The sequence below is a fragment of the Gopherus evgoodei genome, chromosome 6, assembly GCF_007399415.2.
Source record: "Gopherus evgoodei ecotype Sinaloan lineage chromosome 6, rGopEvg1_v1.p, whole genome shotgun sequence".
In the NCBI taxonomy this organism is placed as follows: Eukaryota; Metazoa; Chordata; order Testudines; family Testudinidae; genus Gopherus; species Gopherus evgoodei.
In genome coordinates, this window is record NC_044327.1 from 89,814,610 (window position 1) to 89,828,083 (window position 13,474).

Consider the following 13,474-nt stretch of genomic DNA (forward strand, 5'->3'; position numbering starts at 1 on the left):
ATATGCGTCATTTCACCGCTGCATGAGGGTATGCAGATCACCTTTTGGTGACTTGCCTTAACGCACAGATCTAGAGAATATAATTATTATATCTACTGAACTCCTCAGGTATTATCCCTACATATATCTCACAATGATTATGACCAGCCAGGACACTTCACATAACATTCTTTGGTGGACTAGTAGATGCCAGACCAAGGGGGCCTCTGTAACCCAGTGCCCCCTGGCAGCTGGCACCAAGAGGTCCTTGGGTCACACTAGGCAAGGGCAGCTTTCACCCCACTCAGGCTTCTGTACTGGGACAAGGGTATTACCCTGGGCTGACTCCCGCCCACGGACTGGCCCTGACTCAGCCTGGTATTGGCCCGGCATGTTGCCTGGGTGCGCAGCCAGCACCTGTTTACACCACACTGCTTTTCGGGGCTGAGTAACTGGCGTAAGCCAACACACAGCTGGGCACCTCGTGTAGACGTGACACCAAGCAACGGTGCCAGCCGCGCCGAAGCACCTGCTACTGCTCCGCCTGGCGGCGGCTGGGCCTGACGCAGCGCCAGTGCCGCAAAAACGAGCCGCCCCAGCTCCGGGGACTCGGCGGGGCCCTGCGCACCGCGCCAGGGACGTGCCTCGCGAGACGGGACCCAGAGCAGCCCCCGCCCGCGCTCCTTGGCCCGTAGACAACCGGCCCGAGCCGCCCGCACCCAGTTCCACGCCGCCGGTGACTCACTCACTCACGTCACGTGCCCCCGCGGCGTTCGAAACCCAACGTCCGCCCTCGAGGGGGCGGGGCCGAGGCACCTGCCTGACGGCAGCTCAGCCCCGCCCCGCCCCCCGCAGGTATCAGCGAAAGTGGCGGCGGGAGGAGCTCGAGCAGTTGCGGCTGGTAGCGCCTCGCCGTGAGGAGTGTCCGTGCCGCAGCCCGAGTCCCGCCGAGCGCAGCCCGTCCCGGCCAGAGATGCGGGGGCGCCGCTGGCTGCAGCTGCTGCTCCTGTGCGCGGCGCTTGTGGCCGCCCCAGGTAAGAAGAGAGCGGCCGGGAGACTCGTCCCCGCCAGCGCGGAGCGGGGCCGCGCCGCCATGGGGGCGGGGGCGCAGCGCTGCGACCGGGCTGCTGGTGTCTTGGCCCCGCCACCCCCGCGCAGGGTGGGAGGAGCTGGAATTCGGCCCCATCGGTCCAGATTCCCCTTCCCCCGCCCGGAGCTGGGGTGACTCAGCCGGGACACGCAGCCGAGACCCCCGGCCGGGAGCAGCGGGCGCGGGGATCTGAGGCGCTCACAGGGACTCTCCCCCCAAGTAGCCGTCCCCAGGCGTTAGCAGCACCCGGGTGCGGTTCCAAGCGCGCGGCTCGCCCCGCTGCGGCCACGGGTCACGCCCCTTGCCCGGGGGTCGGCGGCCCTGACAGTCAAACGTTCGGTGTGATTCGCTTGCGCAGGGCTGTTCGGGGGGGGGCAGGGAAGCCGGCCCTCAAGGGCGGCGGGGGCTGGTTCCTCCATTAAGTGCTTTCTGGGCAGAGAAGGGCCGAGCTCTGCCCCAGGTTGCTCACAATCTAAAGCCAAGTCCCTTGAAGATCAATATTAACGCCTTACATCGCACTTAGCTGCAAAGAGGAAGCAGTGCGGTGTTTGAAACTGGGACATAATGCGCTATGCAAACAAGCTGCTACATTTTGCCCTAGCTGTAGCTTGAGTGGCTTTTGTGGGTAGGGTGACTAGACCGGGTGAAAAACCGGGGTGGGGGTGGGGGTAATAGCAGCTCATATGAAAAAAAGCCCCAACTATTAGGACTGTCCTATAAAATCGAGACCTCTCGTCACCACCCACTGCAGTTATCTTATCTACAGGTAAGGGCCACCTGGGCCCCTGTGGCAATTTAACGTGTAAGAGAAAGTATTGCAAAACAGACTTGTGTTTTTTATTTGGAGGGAAGGGGGTGGAAGCCAAGCACTTCTGGTCACCGATTCCACAGCATTTGGGGATCTAGGAGGAGCTATTAATCAACAGCACTGGCAAGGGATGGGCCAACTCTATCAGTCATGGATAATGCACAATTGTTATCAACTATTTTTTCTAAATGTCCCTTCCCCATTCACACATCATTTCTGAAATGAACTTTAGCCAACTTAAACTTGGTGTGGACTCACTGTGCCTTTTGAAAGTTAAATGGTTTATCATAAATTGGATCAGATTCCCTTTTAACTTAATTAGATTCTCAGTTATAAATCAATGGAACAGATTAAAAAATCTTGAGGTTGAGTCTCTGACATGACTGACATCAGAAAGTTAGGTCTCTTGTAAGCAGAGCCTTTCATTTTGCTATTTTTTATTTTAGTAATGGCCAGAATTTAACTGGTTTAAAAACAGTTTGTTTCACTATTTTCATTTGCATGCTTCAATACTTTACACAGCGAAAATCTGGTGTGTCTTTTGGAGGAGGGATAGTCTCAATTTTTATGAAAAGTTAAGATACAAAAGGCATAGTGCAGTATGTAGAAAATACAACTAATATCCTATCCCAGTGTGACAACTACTTTGTTAAGCAAATGCGTTTCTGTCTGGAAGCTGAATGGCCTCAGAACTACAGAGCTACTCTGAACCTACTGATGACTATTCCCCTGACCTTTACTATTACTTTTTAATTTTCTTTGATAGTTAACATTTGGGTTCTGTGTTTCTGCATTAAATGAATGTTGAATATAGAATGTGGAATATTTGATTATTAACTTGTATGAGTAAAAGTAACAAATTGCTAAAACATTAGCTTTTTGTTTTTATAGAGGATCTTTTTAAATGCTGTATCTCCTATAATATAAATCTGTATCTCATCCATTCGCTATTGAATCTTTACCACATACATGGTTAGCACTGATGTATACTGTTAGCACTGATGTATACTAGTGTTGGGTGCATACTTCTAAAATAGATATTTTCCAATCCAACCAATGAATATGGGGGAGTTGTTTAAATTAATGTAGAAAACTGACATGAGAAACATGAACACTTTTCTACTTTCTGTTATGGTAGCAGTTTTTTAAAGCTCTGGACATGGATGCATTATAAAATTCCAATTATAATGTACAACTGGTTACTGATTGACAGACTTGACAGCTATGCACCTTGCACTGTTTGAAAACTGCTGAACTATGGTACAATTGACTCTAAAATGTACATTGTCAAGTAACTTGGGACTTGTCTAACCGTAAAAAAAAAAATAGTACTGCTTAAGTATACCTACAGTGTAATCAGAACAACCTCATTTCTGTGAATGCAGTTAGTTATCAGTACCATACGGGGGTAAGCAACAAACTGTACTGGTATTAACACTTATACCAGTGTAACTTATCAGTACAACTACTTCAGTTAACGAATGACTTTTTTAGCCAAAATAATTGCACCAGTAAAACTTGCTGTAACTAATGTCAGTTGACATTAATGGGTATGATTCTCTTTACACCCCTAGCTGACAGCTATACTAGCAAATGCCTTACTGTAGATTCAGTTAGCTTATTTTGTTCAGGGAAATGGCATAAGCTATACCAGCAAAGGAGTTCTAACCAATATAAGCTTTATCAGCAAACTCTTCCCTAGTGTAGACAATGCTTCAGTATAAATGAAGGAAGCATACTGGTAGAGTTACACTGTAGACATGCTGCAGGGCTTTCAGCAATGCAGTTTACTTTCATATGGATGGTTCAGTGGTGTTAGGTAAGCTGCACCTGTGTAAACTGAGATTTGCAATGGTGTAGTCACATTTGTGTTTCTAACTAAAGTATTTATATAGTCCCCCTTCATTGTAGTTCTCCTCACAACACTCTTGGGAAGTATTTACAGATTGGGAACTGAAGCATAGAGAGAGGAAGTAACTCACACAAGAAGTTTGTGATGGAGTAGGGAATTGAACCCAGGTTTCCCCTGTCTCAGGCTAGCAGCACCCTTACTGCTTGACCATCTTCCAGCAGTATTACAAATACTAACATTCATGTTTTCTTTCATGTCTTGCTCTGAAGACTGACTGCAATTAGGGGCTTGTCTATATGGGGAAAACTGTTGATGTAGCTATGTTTTTTATTTTTCCTAACATAGATGGCTCAAGCTTTGTTTACTTTGATTCAGCTACGTACTCAAGTAGGCTTGAAAGGGTTAGATATTAGTAATATTTACTAATACCTAACCCTCCACCAAAAAAAAACGAGAATTTGTGCATGGACATTGAATAATTTAACATTTATACATGGTGTAATAAAGGAATTGCATCGTTGTAGGGTAATAAGCTAAAAGAAGAGAGAGAGAAAACTAAGGACAATCTGACTGGATTCAAGCATTGTTGCTAACTTTATTTTCTGTTAATGCCCTTCATAGTTTAGAATGGATTGGACTATCTATTTAACGACATTGTACTAATCTGTCTCTTTCTTCCTCTTTAGTGGAAAGTCAATCCAACCGTACAAAGGGAAGAAGTTTTATTGGCCAAAACGTTGAAAATAAAAGTGCCTCTGTAAAATCATATACCGTGGATGACTTTGCTACAAAAATCCTTACTGGAAAACTGACTACAGTTTTCCTCCCTGTAGTCTACATCACTGTGTTTCTTATTGGTTTACCAAGCAATGCCATGGCTCTATGGGTCTTTTTCTTCAGAACCAAGAAGAAACATCCAGCTGTGATTTATATGGCTAACCTGGCACTAGCAGATCTTCTGTTTGTCTTCTGGTTCCCTCTGAAGATTGCATACCATATAAATGGCAACAACTGGATCTATGGTGAAGGACTTTGCAAAGTACTCGTTGGATTTTTTTATGGAAATATGTACTGCTCCATTCTTTTTATGACATGTCTCAGTGTCCAAAGGTACTGGGTCATAGTGAACCCCATACTACACTCAAGAAAGAAGTCTGAACTGGCACTAGCAGTTTCAGTTGCAATATGGATACTGATTTTCCTGAGCACCATTCCATTGTACCTTGTTGATCAAACTGCGTATATTTCAGATCTTAATATTACTACTTGTCACGATGTGTTGCCCCAGGATGTATTGGCTTGTGACATGTTTAATTATTTCCTTTCTCTAGCAATTGGAGTCTTCTTATTCCCAGCTGTTCTCACAGCTGTTGCCTACATACTAATGATTAAGACTTTGAATGCCTCCATTACAGATGTAAACATTGGAAAGAAACGGAAAAGAGCAGTCAAGCTCATTATTGCAGTACTATCCATATATCTTATCTGTTTTATACCTAGTAATATTCTACTTGTAGTGCACTATTCTCTGATCAGGGACTATGGCCAAAGTCACGTGTATGCCTCATATATAACAGCATTGTGTCTTTCCACTCTGAACAGTGGCATTGATCCATTCATCTATTATTTTGTTTCAAAAGACTTCAGAGACAACCTTAAAAATGCTTTCCTTTGCCGAAGTGTGCGAACTGCGAAGAGGATGCAAGTTTCTCTTTCATCAAGTAGATACCCTAAGAAATCCAACTCTTATTCTTCTAGTTCAAACACAACTAAGACAACTTACTAAATCTTCACTTGTAATGAAAAAATGAACATTTATTAATATAGCAGTGAGCCTATTGTGTATAACGTGAATCTCTTATTTTTACAAGTGCATATGAAGCAAGCATCTGAATTAAACCACACTGAGACTTTAATTTCAAAACTGGCAACTGTTTACCTCTGTGAATTCCACATGGGAATATTGAATGGCATGGAAAAAGCAGCACCATCCTGAGTTTCAGATACTGTTTGAAAAAACAGTATTTATTCTCTAAATGGCAGAGAACTTCTGTAATGCTTTAATACCTATGGAATGTTGGATGGTGCCTTTATTTTAATCACTTCTGCATTTAACTCAGTGTAGTGAAGGATGCTTTATTTTTATGTCTTGGTTATTGTACTTTTGTTTTATATACTATTTTTGTATACTAGAAACAAACAATTTAAGTATCTTGTTTCTTTAGGGCCCTGTCCCTTTGTACATAACTCCACTAAGATCAATTAAAGTAATTTGAGTAAGTAAGAGCACTCTCTTAAACCACAGGAGGTCAGTTTCTTATGCTTAGTAGAATCTATATTGTCGATTAGATTTTCCTGCTATTGCAAATACTGAAACTAGGAAAGCCTAACAAAATTATAACCTAGTCAGTTTGCTATCTCACTGGTATCGGTTAGCACTGAGGTAAACTAACTTGTTATTTGATAGGAATATATGCTGAGGCAAACTGTTTTCTATGATTTTGGCCAATATGTGATCTTAATGGGGCATAATATGCTGTATTTGTAGAATTGTCATGTAGCTGTTTCACTTTTACATACTACCACATTTGTATTAAGATATATAATGTAAATTAAGTCACTTTTTATAACTTACTATGTTTGGAAGTCATTCTTTCTGTTTCTGTTTAACACTTTCATATGTCAGTGATCTGATTTGCATTACCAGATTTTAGGTTAAAAAATGGTTTTTTGTTGTTTTTTTTCTTAAGTACAAATGTAGAGTTTCTCACATCTGACTGCAGTATTAAAAACTAAGTACATTTGCCTAATGCTACAATTCATTAGTGCAAACTTTCTTGATGGGAGGCATATATGTAGATGAGAGGAACAGCCAGACACAAGGAATAGCCAGACAAAGTAGTAATTCAGAACAGCTGGCAAACAACTTGGTGTGCACAAACATTTCTAATTTACCTTTTAGTTAAATTTGGTTAATGAACTACAGTATTTTTATTTATTTTTAGTTTTGCATTCATTAGACTTAATCCATTATGGATGCTACGTAGCATCACCCACCAGCTTTTCAGAGTAAAAGTGAGCTTATGTTCACTTGATGCCTTGGCGTGAGGATTAAATTTAAATTCATAACTGCTCCCTGAGTGCCTGAAAAAATCTATGAAGTACTGCCTGTTTAGGGCTCTTAAGTGCTACTGCAATATAATGGTGGACCCAGGATCTCATGCTGCTAACCACTGTACAAACAGAACAAAAGATGCCTGAAGGAGTTTAGTCTATATATGGAACAACTACTGGATATGGACAAAAGGGGAGCACAAAGAAACCCTTCTGTTCAGCATGATAGGAAGTGGTCTTAGCAAACCAGCTGCCTAGCCTTACGGGCATCAGTGGAGAAACCCTGTATCAAAAACAAAACAAATTCTATTTTGTTTTGTTTTGTTGAGTGTTGTTCTACAACAGTAGTGCCCAAACTTTTCAGATTCATTGCACCCCACCAACTCTTACCCTTGTTCATATCCCCCTGCCCCCTTGGGGCCAGGAGTGGGGCCTTGGCTCCAGGGAGGTGGGGGAGAGAAAGGGACATGGACAGGGGCCATGGGAACAGGGATATGGGCAGGGACGAGTGCGGAGCAGTGGTGGGGCCACAGCTGGGGGTTGCACTGTGGGGGCACACTCCCCCTGCTCCCTGTGGGGGCTGGCCCACCCATGCAGTGCCCCTCCCACCCCAACATTCCTCCGCATCTCCCTAGAGAGATGTGCCCCACAATTCAAGGACTTCGACAATATATGCTCACTTCATTTTTTAAAGTCAACTATGGTCTGCAATCCTAGTAGCTTACAGTGTTTCAAATGATGTTAGTTTAAAACAGTAGCAGGATATTATTCATGCCACTGTTAAGTGTGAGCTCTCTAAAGCTGTGTCTACACTAGGAACTGTGACAGAAAAGGAGAATTTCCAGTAAGTTATTCCATTTTTTGCACAGAGCTTATAATGAAAGCTAATCTCAAATATGGAGTGGACACTAAAGTTAATATTGTAAGCTATGACACTGAACACTTTAGTTGTGTTGGCTGAGTTCACTGCACACAGCAGAACTTCCTTGCACAGGGGTTCTCAAACAGGGTCAGGACCCTTCAAGGGTTGCAAGCTGTCAACCTCCACCCCAAACCTTGCTTTGCCTCCAGCATTTATAATGGTGTTAAATATATAAAAAGTTGTTTTTAATTTATAAGGGGGGGGCTACACTCAGAGGCTTGCTGTGAGAAAGGGGTCACCAGTAAAAAAGTTTGAGAGCCACTGACCTTGCTTCTCTCCATTCTGTACCACCACCACCCCATTCCCTTATTTCAGGGCAGCCCTGCAACCCTACCCTCACTCTTCATTGCCAGAGATTCTATGACCCTTTTCCCCAAGTCTTTCCTACTTCACTTCATTCCTCATACCCACCTCCACTTCAGAGGCTCTGGATATTGCCTCCTTTTCACCAATGCCAGGGGCTAGATGTGTATCTCTCTCCCTGTCATTGTTAGGCTTCTGCGTGTGTCTTCCCTACAGCGTTAGCCTTGGCTAATCTAGCCGGGGTGGAGAGCATCCCCTGCGTGAACCCCTACCTCATGTCAGATGCCTGAACTGCATCCATAATGGTGCTGTGTGCTGGAATGAATTTCAGATGCAAATTCCCATCCTTAAAGGTGCATTAAATTGGGCCACTCTAATGAATGCACTGCTGCTTATGCTTCCTGGGGGTACCGAGGGTTGTGAGGCACCTTACTACCCCCTAAGCTTAGTGGGAGGAAGCCTTGTCTGTGCCTACTGGGGGTCATCTTCCCCAACTCCACTGGCCCTAGGCAATACAAGCACTGCCCTCTAGGCCTCGCAGTCCCCATGGTCACTTTATAGGTGAGTGATAGGCACACTCCAACTCTCAGATCCTCTGTGCATTTCTCTGGAGTGCCTAACCCCTAGCACACTGGCCACACAGCTATCACCAATCTGCTGCTTCCTAAGAAGTATGCCCAAGCACAGGGGCTCTCATGACATATTTTGGTGGCCTCAAAGTGGGGGGATGACAAGCCCTGAATGAGGAGAGATAGAGGGGGGCTAGGGGAAATGGGGGTGAGGGGATGGCTGTGGGAGTCTGGGAGGCCAAAGCCTGAGCCCCACCACCTCTGCAAAAGTGGAGAACTCACCGACTGCCTGCCCCTGCAGCATTGTGTCCCAGGTGTCTAGAGGGAGGCAGGGCCCAACCCCTACTGGCAGCCCCAGCAGCCAACACCAAGGCAGAGCATCCAGGAGCAAAAGGCAGGGGGAAGGGCCGCTGCTTTGCCCTCCCACACAATCCCAACCCAGGAGGCTGCAGCTGCAAGAAAAGCCCCTGGTGGCCACATGCACGCACAGCAGACAGCATTTGAGAAACACTGCCCTAGCATATCAGTTTAACCTCAGAGCACCGCTCTGCTTAACTCACATAGCCCTTAGACATGATTTTATTTTAAACAAGTCTTTTATTTAGCAAAGTGCCTTCAAGTAGAAGTATTGGAAACAAATGGTTACATATCAACTCATAACATGCATACTAGACTTAGGATATGGCTACAATTGCAGCTGTACAGAGCTGGGAGTTAAACCTGTCTTCATACAGCTGAGTAAGGAAAGCGCTGCAGTCTGGCCACACTGACAGCTACCAGCGCACTGTCGTGACCACATTTGCAGCATCTGCAATGGCATTGGGAGCGGTCCATTATGGGCAGCTATCCCAGCGTTCAAGTGGCTGCAACGGTGCTTTTCAAAAGGGGGAGGTGGAGTGGAATGTGATTGAGCGTGGGGGAGAGAGTGGATTTTTGGAGGCGACACTGTGTCAGCACGCTGCCTTGCAAGTTCCGACCCCCTACCCCACCCCTCTCTCACCGAAAGCAAACACCCTTTTTTCCTCACAGACCAAATAAGCAGCCGCTCGGAAACGGACCTTGCCCCGCCCTCCTGCCTGCCGCACTGGTTCTCTCCTCAAGCAAACACCAGCTGTGGGAGTTCCAAAGTTAAAATTTTCCTTATGCAAAAACCTTCTGTGATAGAAGGCCATATAGTTGTGGCCAAGTGAGGGGAGAGCAGGAAAGGAAATGAGAGTCAAAACTGGCGTGATGAAGAGATGAGCCATAATGTCCCCAGGCAAATGAAAGCTGTGAAATTGCTTTCTCTACCTTGCAGCAGTCAGCCTATATCCTGGCAATAGTTAAATCCAGTCTTTATGCTAGGTTCCATCAGCAATAAATTTGCTGGTGGGAGGTTGCCTTTGGGAGCTGGCTTGAATGTGGAAAATGACAGTGTTGTTGGGGAGCAGGGAAGTCTCTTCTGGCATACCTGTTTGATTGGTATTGCTGTATAAATTTACCACACAAATATAATTCGCACCAATTCTTCCCTACCATTGTTCTTATTGTTGTTTTTATTGTTCTTCAATTGTAATTGCCAATCATTGCTTTGGTTGTAGGTGTAAATCATCAAAAAGGTTGCCTAGGTCCTTGAGTGGCTTTATTTGGGGATGTGGAGACTAAGAAACTAAACCTGGAAAAGCTAAGGCTGGGTGAAACTGCTTGAGAGGAAACTGGCAGTTTAGCAAAATAAACGGTATGATGCATAAACTTCTTCATGTGTGAAAACGATTTTAAAACATGAGGCATTTATATTTAGGTTATTCTGTGCTACAATGTTTTTGTAAGCATAGCTATACGAATATAGTAGTGGTTTCCAAACTGGGGTTCACGAAATGTTAAAATTCCCTAATGGTGGACAGAGCTGTCTCTAGGACCCCGGGCAGCATGGGTCCTGCAGCCTAGAGCCCCTGGACTTCCAGGAGCTAAGCAGATCAAAGCAAGCATATCTATCACACTGAGGAGATTTAAATTTCAAAACTCCTTATAAAAATGGAAAGGGAGGTGGATATTTTTTGCTGTTTTTTAAATTAAATAGGCAGCTGGTATTATTTTTAAAATTATTATGAAGAACAAGTTTAAGCTTTGTTGGAACGTCTGTTGTTTGCCTGGATTTCTCAAGACCTGAATGCTTGTGTAGGAGGAACCCTTTGAGTTGGCTTCATAAATACCTTCATGTTGTTTCACATCTGATACTCCTGGATGAAACATAAGAGCCTTGTCTATTATGGGCTTGGCTACACTGGAGAGTTGCAGCGCTGGTGGTGGCTTTATAGCACTGCAACTCACTTACCGTCCACACTTGCAAGGCACATACAGCGCTGTATCTCCTTGGCTACAGCACTGGCTGTACTTCACCTTGGCCTGGGGAATAATGACTGCAGCACTGCTCTGCCAGTGTGGCCACCAAAAGCACTGTTATTGGCCTCCAGAGGTATTCGGAGATATCCCAGAATGCCTGTTCAGCCACTCTGCTCATCAGTTCAAACTCTACTGCCCTGGCCTCAAGTGACTCGCCCTTTAAATGCCCCGGGAATTTTAAAAATCCCCTTCCTGTTTGCTCAGCCAGGTGTGGAGTGCAATCAGTGAATCTTTCCAGGTGACCATGCCTCCACGTGCCAAACGAGCCCCAGCATGGAGCAATGGCGAGTTGCTGGACCTTATCAGTGTTCGGGGGGAGGAAGCTGTGCAGTCCCAGCTGCGCTCCAGCCGTAGGAATTACGATACCTATGGGCAGATATCAAGGGCCGTGCTGGAAAGGGGCCATGACCGGGACACACTGCAGTGCAGGGTTAAAGTGAAGGAGCTGTGGAGTGCGTATTGCAAAGCCCATGAGGGAAACTGTCGCTCCGGCGCTCCCCCCATGACCTGCTGTTTTTACAAAAAGCTGGACGTGATACTTGGGGGTGACCCCACCGCCAATCCGAGGACCACGATGGACACTTCAGAGCAGGGGGGAGAGAGAGGAGGGGGAAGAGGAGGAAACTGAGAGTGAGGGTACTGGGGTGGAGGGAGACACCCCGGAGTCCCTGGAGGCATGCAGCCAGGAGCTCTTCTCAAGCCAGGAGGAAGGTAGCCAGTCGCAGCAGCTGGTATTTGGTGGAGGACAAACAGAGGAGCAGGTTCCCGGTAAGTGGCTTTTATTTTCAGGATGGAAATTTTTCGGGAGAGGAGGGAGGGTTCTGCATGCATGCATGCCTAGATGTTGAATAGTGCATTGATGTGGTCTATCACGTTGTGGTAATCGGCCTCGGTAATCTCTTCACACGTTTCAGCCAGAGCGTGGGCATTGCGCTTGCGCAAGTTTATTGGGAGAGCCACTGTGGTTCTTGTCCCAGTCAGGCTAACGCGTCCGCGCCACTGTGCTGCGAGACCATTGCAAGACAGAGGCAAACTGCACAGGAGCCAAGGTGGAATCTGCATTGCTGTAGAAGACCCTCCCGCTCTTCCCTGGTGATCCGCAGCAGCGAGATATCTTCCAGGATCAACTCCTGTCCCAAAGCTCTTTCCCTTGTGCCCTAATGTCAGGTCAAACCCCCCTTCCCCAGTATCCAGGTTCTTACCACCACCAGCTGCCTCCAACATCTGTATGTTCACCAACCAGCCCTGAGAACTACGACCCTTACCCTCTGCACTTAACCCCCATCACCATGCAGTATAGACATCCTGAAGTGCAGCAGTCATTGCACAGCACTCCAGACAGGACATATTCAAACCTGTGATTGTACAGTTCCCCACGCCCTCCCCCTGCCCTTTTAAGTTCCCAAAATGTTGTGTGTCTGTCAATAAAGTTATTTTCTTTTCAATAAATGAATTCTTGGCTTTGAAAACAGTCTTTATTATTGCAGAAAGTCAAAGATACCTTAGTCCAGCAAAGAAACAGGCACTGCAAATCAGCTTAGGAAACACAGATTCCTACTAACATTGTAACCACTGCACTTCACTCCCGTGCAAGGCACCAAACATTACTGTTGGTTTTCAGCCTCAAATTCCTCCCTCAAGGCATCCCTAATCCTTGCAGCCCTGTGCTGGGCCTCTCTAGTAGCCCTGCTCTCTGGCTGTGCAAATTCAGCCTCCAGGCGTTGAACCTCAGAGGTCCATGCCTGACTGAATCTTTCACCCTTCCCTTCACAAATATTATGGAGGGTACAGCACGCAGATATAACCGCAGGGATGCTGCTTTCTCCCAAGTCTAGCTTCCCATACAGAGATCACCAGCACCCCTTTAAACGGCCAAAAGCACACTCCACAGTCATTCGGCACCGGCTCAGCCTGTAGTTGAACCGGTCCTTGCTCCTGTCAAGCTTTCCTGTATACGGTTTCATGAGCCAAGGCATTAACGGGTAAGCGGGGTCTCCAAGGATCACAATGGGCATTTCGACGTCCCCTACTGTGATCTTCTGGTCTGGGAAAAAAGTCCCTGCCTGCATCTTCCTGAACAGGCGACTGTTCCGAAAGATGCATGCATCATACACCTTTCCAGGCCAGCCTGTGTTAATGTCATTGAAATGCCCATGGTGATCCACAAGTGCCTGGAGAACCATAGAGAAATACCCCTTCCGATTAACGTATTCGGATGCTAGGTGGGGTGGTGCCAGAATAGGAATATGCGTCCCATCTATAGCCCCTCCGCAGTTAGGGAAACCCATTTGTGCAAAGCCATCCACAATGTCCTGCACGTTCCCCAGAGTCACGGTTCTTCTTAGCAGGATGCGATTAATGGCCCTGCAAACTTGCATCAACATGATTCCAACGGTCGACTTTCTCACTCCAAACTGGTTCTTGACCAATCAGTAGCTGTCTGGAGTTGCCAGCT

The 13,474-nt window shown here is 46.1% G+C and overlaps 1 protein-coding gene across 2 annotated transcripts; it reads left to right on the forward strand.

Annotated features, from left to right (window-relative positions):
• Nucleotides 1–705: 705 nt before the first annotated feature.
• F2RL1 (F2R like trypsin receptor 1) lies at nt 706–6,534 on the forward strand. 2 transcript variants are annotated; one of them, XM_030567424.1, is made up of 2 exons: nt 706–1,013; nt 4,416–6,534. In XM_030567424.1, exons 1-2 carry the CDS (start codon nt 953–955, stop codon nt 5,513–5,515), a joined length of 1,161 nt encoding a protein of 386 aa, XP_030423284.1. In that variant the 5' UTR covers nt 706–952; the 3' UTR covers nt 5,516–6,534. The 2 variants fall into 2 exon arrangements, with proteins under 2 accessions (XP_030423284.1, XP_030423285.1); XM_030567425.1 differs by lacking the exon at nt 706–1,013 and adding an exon at nt 1,144–1,288.
• The last annotated feature ends 6,940 nt before the right edge of the window (nt 6,535–13,474 follow it).

Bases quoted from the DNA above. Each gene is read 5' to 3' on its own strand.
- F2RL1 (XM_030567424.1), top strand. From the start codon at position 953: ATGCGGGGGCGCCGCTGGCTGCAGCTGCTGCTCCTGTGCGCGGCGCTT. The intron at 1,014-4,415 runs GTAAGAAGAGAG...CTTCCTCTTTAG, and splicing joins GGCGCTTGTGGCCGCCCCAG to TGGAAAGTCAATCCAACCGT.